The sequence below is a fragment of the Heterodontus francisci genome, chromosome 10, assembly GCF_036365525.1.
Source record: "Heterodontus francisci isolate sHetFra1 chromosome 10, sHetFra1.hap1, whole genome shotgun sequence".
Taxonomy (NCBI): domain Eukaryota; kingdom Metazoa; phylum Chordata; class Chondrichthyes; order Heterodontiformes; family Heterodontidae; genus Heterodontus; species Heterodontus francisci.
The window spans coordinates 41,103,143-41,115,558 of record NC_090380.1 but is presented as its reverse complement, the minus strand read 5'-3'; the positions used below and the strand labels follow the sequence as shown (position 1 = coordinate 41,115,558).

The following is a 12,416-nucleotide window of genomic DNA, read 5'->3' as shown; positions in this document are numbered from 1 at the left end:
AAAGGCTGGTTGACTGAATTTATTTTCCTTTATTAGAATCCTACAGCACTCCTGGGAAAATATGCAATGGGTGTTATTATAAAATCTACACCACCATGTAACAGCTCTGACACTCTTCTAACATTGATGAATGCAAGTACTTTACTTCTGCTTCTCAAAAACAGTCTCTGTTAATTGTCTCATTAAAATAATCTGTCAGGCACCTGCTCTGTTTGCTCCCCTTACTTTTGAAGGCATTCAGAATATATGAGGTTGTAACAAGCAGGGTGGATAAGAGGGAAACAGTGGATGTAGTGTATTTGGATTTTCAAAAAGCATTCAATAAGGCAATCTTCTTTGGCCTCCTTATCTCGAGAGACAATGGGTAAGCGCCTGGAGGTGGTCAGTGGTGTGTGGAGCAGCGCCTGGAGTGGCTATTAAAGCCAATTCTAGAGTGACAGGCTCTTCCACAGGTGCTGCAGAAAAATTTGATTGTTGGGGCTGTTACACAGTTGGCTCTTCCCTTGCGCCTCTGTCTTTTTTCCTTCCAACTGCTAAGTCTCTTCGACTCGCCACACTTTAGCCCCGCCTTTATGGCTGTCCGCCAGCTCTGGCGAATGCTGGCAACTGACTCCCACGACTTGTGATCAATGTCACAGGATTTCACATTGCATTTGCAGACGTCTTTAAAGAGGGGGCATGGACGGCAATAAGGCAATTGCATTGCATAAGGCAATGCACAAAGGTTATTGCACAAATTAGAGCTCAGGGGATTGGGGTAATATATTGGCATGGATTAATGATTGGTTATTGGATAGAAAACAGAGTAGGAATAATTGGGTCATTTTTGAGTTATCAGGCTATAACTAGTGGGGTGCAAGAAGGATAAGTGTTTGGACCTCAGCTATTTAGAATATATATTAATGACTTAGATGAGGGGACCGAGTGTAATGTATCCAAGTTTGTTGATGATACAAAGTTAGGCGGGAAAGTAAGCTGTGAGGAGGACGCAAAGAATATGCAAAAAGATATAGATAGGTCTTGGTGAGACTGCACCTGGACAACTGTATACAGTTCTGGTCTCCTTATCTAAGAAAGGATATACTTGCCTTACAGGAGGTGGAACAAAAGTTCACTGAACTGATTCCCGGGATGAGGGGATTGTCCTATGAGGAGAGATTGAGTAAACTAAATCTATATTCCTTAGAATTTAGAAGAACAAGAGGTGATCTCAGTAAAACATATAAAATTCTTAAGAGTTCTGGCAGGGTAGATGCTGGAAGACTGTTATCCTAGTTTGGGAAACTAGGGACTATAGTCTCAGAGGGCTGGATGTCGTGCTGAAGGCAGGACTACCGGCGCCGGGCTGAAAAGACCGGATGCCTTTTCACCCGGACTGATCCTCCGTTTTTTTAAAATCTAAGTTTTAGGAGGCGGGATTCCTGTCTCTTTAAAGATGGGGATCCCACCTCCATGAGGTGCCAGCCAATCAGAGGGCCGGCAGCTCAGCAGTATTGCAGAGACCTCGGACCCAGGCCCAGCGCTAGAATCCCGGAGAAGACGTAGGTGAAGCGGGGTCGCAAGGGCCAGTCTGGAAGGCCCCTGTGAGGGGGGGTGTGGGGGGTGGTCTTGTGGTCCAGGGGGAGGGGGGTCCTGGTGGATGAATTGGTTCCTGGTGGGGGTCCTCTGTGGGGGCCACAAATAGCCTACAGAGGAGGGATGCCCCTCCCCACCCCAGCCCCGAAGCCCACAGGGAGAGCGCCTCGTGTTACAAGGCGTTCGGCCTGCGCAATGAAGGCCCTACCTGCCGCTGGTAAGATCCCAGCGGCGGCAGGAAGAGGTCCTTAGTTGGTTGTTAATAGGCCACTTAAGGGCCTCAATTGGCCTCTGGGCAGGAAGGCCATCATCGGCGTATCAGCTCCCGGGAAGATCGTGGGTGACAGGGAAGCAACAGGCCTTCTTCCCCACCGCCTCCCCACCCCCCCCTGCCACTCGTAGTGATATTCTGTTCTCCCCTGCTTCTGATCCTGCCTCAGGGTGGCCCATAAAATTCCGGCAGGGTAAGGATCCATCCATTTAGGATTGCAATGAGGGGAAATTTCTTCACTCAAAAGGTTGTGAATCTTCTTAACCCCAGGAAGCTGTGGATGTTCAGACTTTGAGTATATTCGAGTCAGAGATCAATAAATTTTTAGATACTGAGAGAATCACGGGATATGGAGATAGTGCGGGAATGTGTAGCTGAGGTAGAAGTTTGGCCATGATCCTAGTGAATGGCAGAGCACGCGCGAAGGGCTAAATGGCTTATTCCTGCTCCTATTTCTTTTGTTTTTACAGTCCATATTTCTTGTGTTTTCATTGCTCACTTAGCTTGACCAAGAACAAATTACATTTGAAGGTACAGTCAATACGTAAGCACTGCCCCTTCACCCATCCCCCCAAAAGCAGAGGAGCCCACAGGGGGAAGGTTTCTTTTCTTTTGCTTTGTATTGCAGCTATTCATTATATGGGCATGGTGAACACTTCTTTGGCCTCCTTGTCTCGAGAGCTGTCTCCGTGCCACCCCCCGCCTAGAGGTGGTCAGTGGTTTGTGAAGCAGCGCCTGGAGTGGCTATAAAGGCCAATTCTAGAGTGACAGACTCTTCCACAGGCGCTGCAGATAAAATTGGTTGTAAACACTACTATAAGGTAATATCACGCTCCACCACTATGCAAAAAGTTATGCCAGCACAAAAAAATCTTTAGAATGCTACATGATTTTCTGCTTATTTCAGTTTCCTTGTGTTTCTTCACAGTGCTTGTATCTTCCTTTACTGAACTCAGACAAACCATTAAAGTAACTAGCCGAGACTTCCAACTCCACTTTAAAGGAACCCATTGCAACTATTGTGCCACCCACTCCACCATCACTTCCCTCCGTTTCCATCTTCCCTGTTTCCAGCCCTGATCACTCCTGGCCCTGACTTTCCCTGACCCCACGACAGCTACATCTAATCCCAATCCCAGCCCCTGGATCCACTGTGCACTAGTAGTGGCCAATTGTGCACTCCTCTTGGCAACCAGGACTCTGGTGCCGTGCCAGCTCCATTACAATGAGGTCTGAGGCCCAAAATCATAGGAACCTCAGGCCGCATCATTCAGGTGCAGGACAATACCCTTCAGTCCACACCTCACCCATCGCATACCCAAAATTCTAGGCCACTTGTAAAAAATTGTAGTCATTTAATTTATGCAATGTCTGAAGGTTTCTGGACCAGTGCAATATAATTTTTTACAAAACCCCTTTCATAGCAAATGTAAAACAAGATGACCCACAGCTTCTCACACACCACATTCTTCCACACTCTGAACCAAAGGAGAACAAATCAAGGACAAAAATCACAACCACAAAATATATTGCTATCTCCCAGGTTAATATCCACTCTGTCTCCAAGTCTGCTTAGTTATTTGCTGTGCTCTGAAATAATTTTACTTTACACATTTACTCACATCTGTTTAATATCTGCTTTGCTATTACACATTTTCTTATTGCTTGTTGATCTGACTATTGCTCTCCTCTTAAATCTTTTCCTGGAGGCACCAAGAATGCCAGCTTATAGTCTAGGTGCCACAGGAACCATGCAACATGACTCATTGACCAATGGCTACCTCAATGGCAAAGTGGAGGCATGCATAGTCTGGTGTGGAATAGAGCCACACAGGGCAGAAATATCCCACGCTGGATTGCTGGTCTAATTTGATTTTGCTGACCTCAGTCAGGGCAGCAGTACAAGTGCTCCTTTTGGCCTCAGCACCCCTTAACAACAACAACATATATTTATCTAGTGGCTTTAACATAAGTCCCAAGGCACTCCACTGGTCACTGACCTGAAACGTTAACTCTGTTTCTCTCTCCACAGATGCTGCCAGACCTGCTGAGTATTTCCCACATCTCTTGTTTTTATTTCAGATTTCCAGCATCTGCAGTATTTTGCTTTTATTAAAAAACAAAATGTCATAGAGCCACATAAAGCGATATTAGGTCAGATGGCCAAAGGCTTACTCAAAGAGATAGGTTTTAAGGAGTGTCTTAAAGGAGGAAAGTGAGGTGGAGAGGCAGAGAGATGTATGGAGGGTATTCTAGCGTTTAGGGCCTAGGGAACTGAAGATACAGCCACCAATGGTGGAATGCTTAAAATCAGAGATGCTCAAAAGGCCAGAATTAGATGACTGCAGATATCTTGGAGGGTATGGGAGGAGGAGATTACAGAGACACGGATGGGTGAGGTCATAGAGGGATTTGAAAACAAGGATGAGAATTTTTAAATCATAATGGTGCTTGATTGGGAGCCACTCTAAGTCAGCGAGTACAGGGGTGATTGGTGAATGGGACTTGGTGCGAGCTAAGACACAGGCAGCAGAGTTTTGGATAACCTCAAGTTTATGGAGGATAGAATGTGGGAGACCAGCCAGGAGTGCGTTGGAATAGTCAGGTCTAGAGGTAATAAATGCATGAATGAGGGTTTCAGCAGCAGATGAGCTGAAGCAGGGGCGAAGTCGGGCGACGTTATGGAGGTGGAAATAGGTGGTCTGAGTGATGACGAAAATATGAGGTTGGAAGCTCATCTCAGGGTCAAATATGACACCAAGGTTGCGAACAGTCTGGTTTAATCTCAGTCTGGTACCAGGGAGAGAGAGAAAGTTTTGCTTATCAGGTACTGTATGTCAGATAAGCAGTCTGAAAATTTAGCAATAGTGGAGGAGTCAAGAGAGGTGTTGATGAGGTCGAGCTGGGTTTTGTCAATGTACATGTGAAAACTAATGCTGTGCTTTCAGATGATGTCGGTTAAGGGCAGCATGTAGATAAGAAATAGGAGGGAGGCCAAGAATAGATCCTGATGCTGCCCGACCTGCTGAAATTTCCAGCATTTCCTGTTTTTATTTCAGATTTCCAGCAACTGCAGTATTTTGCTTTTGTGTACATGATACTTGCCTTTATTAGCCGAGGCACAGAATATAAGAGCTGTGAGGTTATGCTGGAACTGTCTAAAACACTAGTTAGGCCACAGCTGGAGTACTGCATGCAGTTTTGGTCACTGCACTACAGGAAAGATATGATTGCACTGGAGAGGGTACAGAGGAGATTTACGAGGATGCTACCTGGACTGGAAAATTTTTGTTATGAACAATGATTGATAGTCTAGGATTGTTTTTGTTGGAACAGAAGAGCCTGAGGGGAGACCTAATTGAAGTGTATAAAATTATGAGGGGTTTAGATAGAGTGGATAGGAAGGCCCTATTCCCTTGGTTGAGGGTCCATAACCTACGGTAAGAGGTAGGAGGTTTAGAGGAGATTCGTGGGGAAACTTTTTCACCCAGACGGTGGTGAGGATCTGGAACTCACTGCCTGAATGGTGGCAGAGGCAGAAACCCTCATAACATTTATAAAGTACCTGTATGCACTTAAAGTACTGTAATCTACAAGGCTACAGAACAAGAGCTGGAATTAAGGATTACAAGGATTGGCTGGATGGCTACTGGTCAGGTGGTGCAAACACCAATGGCCTCCTTCCGTGTTGTAAATTTCTATGATTTTATTCTATGGATGACAGTGGAGAGCTGTAGGAGGAGGTTGGTGTGGCCAACTGTGTCAAAGGCTGCAGACAGGTCAAGAAGGATGAAGAGGGATAGGTTACCTTTGTCACAGTCACATAGGATGTCATTTATGACTTCAATCAGAGCCGTTTTGGTACTGTGGCAGGGGATACAACCTGATTGGAGGGATTCAAATGTGGACTTCGAGGAAAGATTGGCACAAATTTGGGAGGCGACAACACATTCAAGGACTTGGGAAGGAAAAGGAGGTTGGAGATGGGGCAGTAGTTTGCCAGGACTGTGAGGTCGTGTTTTTTTTTTGAGGAGGGGGTGATGATGGCAGATTTAAAGGAAAGAGGGACAACACCTGAAGTGAGATAACCATTAACAATATCGGTTAACATGGGGGCCATGAGGGGTGGTCAGCAGTTTAGTGAGAATAGGGGCAAGGGAGCAGGAGGTGGGTTTCAAGGACAAGATGAGCTGGAAGAGAACATGAGGGGAGATAGAAGAGAAACCAGAGAAAGATGTGAGTTCAGGGCTAGGGCAGCAGGGAACTTTAGAGGAAGTTTGGTGTGATGGGCTCATGGAAGGGAGAGACGTGGCAGAGGCAGCTGATCAGATGGTCGCGGTCTTAGTAACAAAGAAGTCCATGAGATCCTTGCACTTATTTTTGGAGATGAGGTGGAGGAGACATGGGAGAGGGGTTTAAGAAGACGATTTACAGTAGAGAAAAGAAGCCGGGGGTTATCTTTGCATTCCAGGATGATCCTGGAATAGGGAGCAGTTTTAGCAGACGAGAAAGGGCCCGATAGTATTTTATATGGTCCAGCCAGATCTGATGGTGGATGGCTAAACCATTTTTCTGCCATATCCTTTCAAGTCTGGATCCCTTGGACTTAAGGGAGTGGAGATGAGGGCCATACTGGGGAAATGGCCAGGGTGAGAAAGAGTAATGGTTTTATTGGGAACTAGGGCATCAAAGGTGGAGGATGCGGGTTCAGCAAATCAGTAGCTGCAGAAATGTTGCAGCAAATGAAGGGCCAAAGGCCAAACAGTTGGGATTTTGAAAGCACGGTAAGTGAATTAGGGGATAATATTTTTCAGGGATGGATACAGAAGGAGGTAGGGTTGGGGCATGGAAGGGGAATGTGGGTGGGGAGTGATAGAAGGAAATGATCAGAGATGGCCTTATCTGTGATTGATGAGATGGGACTAGTAAGACCACGTGAGATGGCAAGGTCAGGGGGGATGATCGTGAATATGGGTTGGGGAATTTAGATGGAGCGAAACATTTAGGGAGGATAAGAGGGCAGTGAACTCAGAGGAGAGAGAGCATGATGAATTGAGATGGAGGTTGAAATCACCGAGGATGAGAAATCATTCGGTGCAGAGGCTAAGGGAGGAGAGCAGTGAAGAAACCTTGGTAAGAAAATTTTTATCGTACTAAGAGAATAATGTTTTTGAGCGAGAAGTGAAAAGGGTGGAACATGTTGGTGTGGATTTTGTGCAGGTGACGGGGCTCCCAGTGCCGGGCCGAAAAGGCTCGCCTCTTCATTTTTGCGACGCTCCCCCGGAGTGATCTTCTGGTGTTTTCCAATTAAAGATTCACGAGCTGGTAACACTGTCCCTTTTAAGACAGGGATCCCGCCTCCTTGAGCTGCTAGCCAATTAGAGGACTGGCAGCTCAGCAGTATCGGCAGCGCCACCGGGGGCAGTGACCACTGCCAGTACTGCAGAGGCCTCGGACTCAAGCCCAGTGCTGGAATCCTGGACAAGATGCAGGTGAGGTGGGGTCGCCAGGGCCAGTACGGAAGACCCTGGCATGGTAGGGGTGGGGGGGCTGGTCGTGAAGTCCAGGGGGAGGGAGGTCCCGGGAGGTAAAGTTGTTCCCAGTGGGGTCCTCTGTGGGCTAAAAATTGCCCATGGAGGAGGGCACCCCCCACCCCCCCCAAGCCCGCAGGGAGAGCACCTCATGTTGCAAGGCGTCCTCCTTGCATGATGGAGACCTCCCCCTCTGCCACTGGTAAGATTCCAGCAGTAGCAGGACCGGACCCTTAATTGGCCATTAACAGGCCACTTAAGGGCCTCAATTGGCCTCTGGGCAGGAAGGCAGTCATCGGCCTATTCTGCCCTGGGGAAGATCGCTTGGCGATGGGCTCTCAGCCCCGCCGCCCCACCTTGATACTCTGTGCTCCCCCGCCTCCTTCACTGCCTTATGGCAGCCCATAAATTTCCGGCCGTTGTATGTGTACACCTTTAAGAGGTGTGGCTACAAGATCATGTTAGTCATACAAGAGCTATGATGTAACACACCACATAATTGAGTGTTTAGCAGTCTTGAAGAAATACCTGTACAATGAACATCTCAATGTACTAGCTGCTCTTTCAGCATTCAACAAAGAACCCATAATATTGCCTTGCTGATCCCATCTGGAGTGATGAGTCTTTGTGTACAGTCCATAGTCGACCAGAGGTTCAAGGAACATGCAACAGAACAAGGTTGGATACTCAAAGGAGGAGAAAGTGCCAAAGGAGTAGGGGGTCAGGCTAAGGTAAGATTTGGTGATAAGCACCACACCACCCCCTTGATTCTCTTGACAGGACAAGTGGTGGAAGATATAGCCAGGCAAGGAGGGGTGAATTGGACAGGAAGGAGATTGGCAAGATTAGCCCCCAGCAGGCTCACTGGATGGGAAGGTCAACATGATGGGGCAGTTGGAGCTGCTGCTTGTAAAGAGCCAGCGCCAAGTGCCTCAATGAGCCCTTCGGAGGATGATGTGAGAGGCACAGAGGAAAGCTGTAGGCTTACCTAAGAGCGAGTCAAGCCTGGGATGGCAGCAAGAGAACAGGAAGGTCAAGGAGTCCTGAAAGTTTGGGGTAGGGAATTGGGAGAGGAGAGCACCTGTGCACTGAGAAGTGAAAGGAGGCATAACGATTACTGGTCAGTGTCTCAAATTGACAAATGTACCTGTGTGTGTACATCAGCCAAAAATAGTTGTGTGTTTGTTAGTTGAGTTTTAACAGGATTGACTGTAGCTTCAAGTAGTTAGTCCATGCTTACTGTCTAGGTTCACACAGGAAGAAAGATTAATGATGTAGCAGAGTGCCACAGGTACCAGTGAAATTATACTACAACATGAGTTATCATTTCAAATACAGGAGAGCAGAAAATTGCAGGAAAAACATTAGAGGAGGGAAAATATAGATACCACTGAGACCAGGAAGATATTACACTTGTACATCTAATGTGACTGACCAGACAAAAGACGCTCACAGCTTTGCCACTTGGACTATATGGCCAGATTCACTGGCTTATTTAAGATATCATATCGTCCAAGCATCAGTAAATCCTCCACTGTTATTGTGCATACAATTGCTGAATAAAGCGACAGAAGAATGTGGAGGTTGCATTTATCTTTCTGCGTACAACTAATAAAAAGCTAAAAAATACAGGAAGTTGGATTAATTCTTTAAGTACCAAATGTACTTTGCAGTTCTAAAAAATCTCCTAACTCTAAACTGAAAACGTAGAAAATGTTAACTGTTAGGGGCCTGATTATTATAAAGCAAACTAGCAGAAAGATGTACAGCTCCCAGAATAGTCTCACAGTCTTGAGACAGATTAAATGATCCTGTCACATTATTTCATTTTGCATGAGAAATATAACTGTACTCCTCAAAGTGATTATTCCTAACTAGGTACTATAATAATTACCTTTCTTTTATACTGAAATCTCTAGTAGACATTTAGATAAAGATTTCAGACAAGAATGAAATACTTGTCTGGTCACATCCAGTATATTCATTACTAGCACTTACATATCTTTCAAATGTACAATTTCACATTCTCCAAAATCAAGTATACTGTATTATTAGCATAATGACTTCACACAGTCAATCTCTGAATAAATGCATTCATGTATGCATTCTGAGTTCTTCAGTAAGGCTGCCTCTCACTGGCACTGTTCCAAGTTTTCTTTTAAAGTGCTTTGACTACTTATTTGGCGAAATAAACCAAGGCTTAAAAATTAGCGTCACTGCTAACCCTAAAAGATAATGGGCAGAATTTTCCCAGGCTGTTGGAGGCTGCTTTGGGTGTGAGCAGGCTAGGAAAGTCCTGGAAATTGACATCGGGACAGGATCCTGATGTGATCCCACCCTCCTCTGGCTTTCCCCAGAACATTGAAGGCACATGGGCAACCCCTTGGATCTGTTGGGTAAGTAATTAAGAAGTGGTTGAGTTTGTTAAGAAGCCAATTATGAGCTGCTTTATCCCCGAATCCTGGATTTTCTAGCTATTGAACCTGATTTCGGACCTGTCAGCAACTCACCAGCGTCACCAAGCCGAGTGCACAGTGGGACGATCTTCTTCAGTGAAACGGACAAGCTGTGAAAGCTTTGATCACTTACACAAAAGAGCTCCAGCCATGGCCATTGAGAGACTGCTGTTCAAAGCACTTCTCTCAGAGAGGGCTCTCACTGCTTGTTAGTATGAACACAATTTGCCCTATACAAGCGTTAAATGATAAAACCATAGTCCCATGTCTCCCTTGACATGTTGTAGGCAACAATTATTCATATCAGTAATGGCCTTATTTATGGAGATGTTTATAATACAACCAGGCTGGCTACAATAAATCCTCAGTTCATGAGTTGGAATCCAGCAATCTGATTATCTGTCCAGTAAATTGGAAGTAATGTCACATATTCAGAGTGGGAATATGGGGCAGGGGGTTGTTAACAGAATCATAATAGCAGCTGTATGTATTGCCTCACCGCCGTATTAAATGTTACAGTACTTGCAACATATGTGTCAATTTTTGAAAGATATTTGTAAAAGCAGTCGTTCAGGAACATTGAAACTGACCAGTTCACAGTTTGTAGGCAGCAACTGCTGCTGCCATTCTCCCTTCTGCACTGGCGGCTTCGACCATTCACCCGATGGGCGGTGTAAATGGTGGTGACTGCAATCAATTTATTGCAAACTTTTCATCTTGTATTTGTTCTTGTTGAATGCTTCACATTTCCATTTAATTGGAAATAAATACTGTGAGAACTGTAGTTTGTGAAAACTCTGATCTGTACTTACGACCTACCAGATTGCAATAATGTAGCATAAAAGCATAAGGGTAATATTAGGATATTGTACTCCCACTGGTTGAATCATTGTGCAATTCCGTGAAACTACCATTTATGTTTAATCCAATAAACAGATTACTTCAAATAGGGTGACTGTCAACTCTTGTGCCATTACTGGCAAAAATACAGTTTCTGGATTGTAGAGGACTAGGTTGAGAGTGGATGGTTCTGTAAATACTCATAACAGCTGTAAACACAAGTTCTTGAACATTGCCCCAATTAGCCACTTCAGCTACACTGAATTACTTTGTTGAATTTCATACATACCTGTTCATATCATCCATATTATCCGCTGCAAAGTAGAAGCTTTTAATCTTAGGATGGCATGCTTTGAATGCACTGTTGAAGAGAGAAATTCACACAATGAAAACCACAAGCTCTCATATGTAATTTCTACATGAAAATATTCCAATACTTTTGAAAAGATCTCATTAAAGGTTGATATTAAAATGATTTCTCTCTGTTGAATAACTATTTTTTCATGCCTTGCTCTTTGTGCCCTAGGGCTAAAGGGGGCAAAAATAAAAATGGTCAGTATTCCTGATTGTTATCTATTGTCTTATTGGAATGTATGGGTTAGGATAGGGTTTGCTATCTTGCCCCCACAGTCAAATAACCTGTTGACTCTGTCTAGCCCACACATTAAGAACGGTCTGCAGGCTATAAGATCTACAGCAAGGATAGGGAGAGGGAGGAGTACCTTTACTGATGAAGTATGAAATTACTTCCATGCTAAGAGAGGATATAACGAGAGGTAAGCAGACAGTGGAGCCTATATGGATCGAATTAAGAAATGGAAAAGGACTTAATAAGTGGGAGTTGTCTATATGCCCTCTGGCAGTAGCTGTGAAGTGGCAGAATGTATTAATGCTGAGATTAGACAGGCCTCAAGTAAAGGCAGAGTGGATTCAATGGAGGATTTTAATTTCCATATGGATTAGGATAAGCAGACGAGCTCATGTCAGAAAGGTCGCACATTTCTTGAGTGTGTTCAGGATAGTCTCAGCAACAATATGTTCTGGAATCAACAAGAAGGCAGGCCATATTAGATTTAATAATTAACAATGACCCAGATTTAGTTAACAGCCTAATGGTGCATGAACATTTATCTAATAGTGACTATATGATTGAGTACAATGTGGTTTTTGAAAGGGAGAGACACAAAACAGCTACTGAGATTCTAGAATTAGGTAACGCTGACTTCAAAGGGATGAGAGAGTCTGTCCACAGTAAGCTTGGCAAATCTGTTAATGGGTAAAATAGAAGATCAGTGGGAGGTGTTGAAAAAAAGAATCTGTGATACAGAATCACTTTATATGCTTAATGGGCAAGAGCTCTACTTGCCAAAAAAAGCGCCATAAAATGTTAAAGTCAACACAAAACTAAAAGAAAAAGCACGCAATAATGCAAAACATAGCACAGACCCTGGTAAATGGGACAGATACAAAGAACAGCAACGGCTAATGAAACAGATAGTAAGAGCTGCAAAAAAGGAGTATTAAAATCAACACAAAAAACTTTTATGAAAACAAAAAATGCTGGAAATACTCAGCAGATCTGACAGCATCTGTGGAGAGGAAAGCAGAGTTAACGTTTCAAGTCAGTGACCTTTCATCAGAACTGACCTGAAATGTTAACTCTGCTTCTCTCTCCACAGATGCTGCTAGACCTGCTGAGTATTTCCAGCATTTTTTGTTTTTATTGCAGATTTCCAGCATCTG

General features: G+C 44.5%; 1 protein-coding gene across 1 annotated transcript in view; it reads right to left on the bottom strand.

Moving 5' to 3' along the window:
- The window catches only part of cnksr2a (connector enhancer of kinase suppressor of Ras 2a), a 613,293-nt gene that overhangs the window by 88,376 nt on the left and 512,501 nt on the right, over positions 1-12,416 (bottom strand). The window contains exon 17 of the mRNA XM_068039874.1: positions 10,963-11,034. Within this exon, the coding sequence (XP_067895975.1) occupies positions 10,963-11,034 (72 nt within the window). The remainder of the gene's footprint in view (positions 1-10,962; positions 11,035-12,416) is intronic.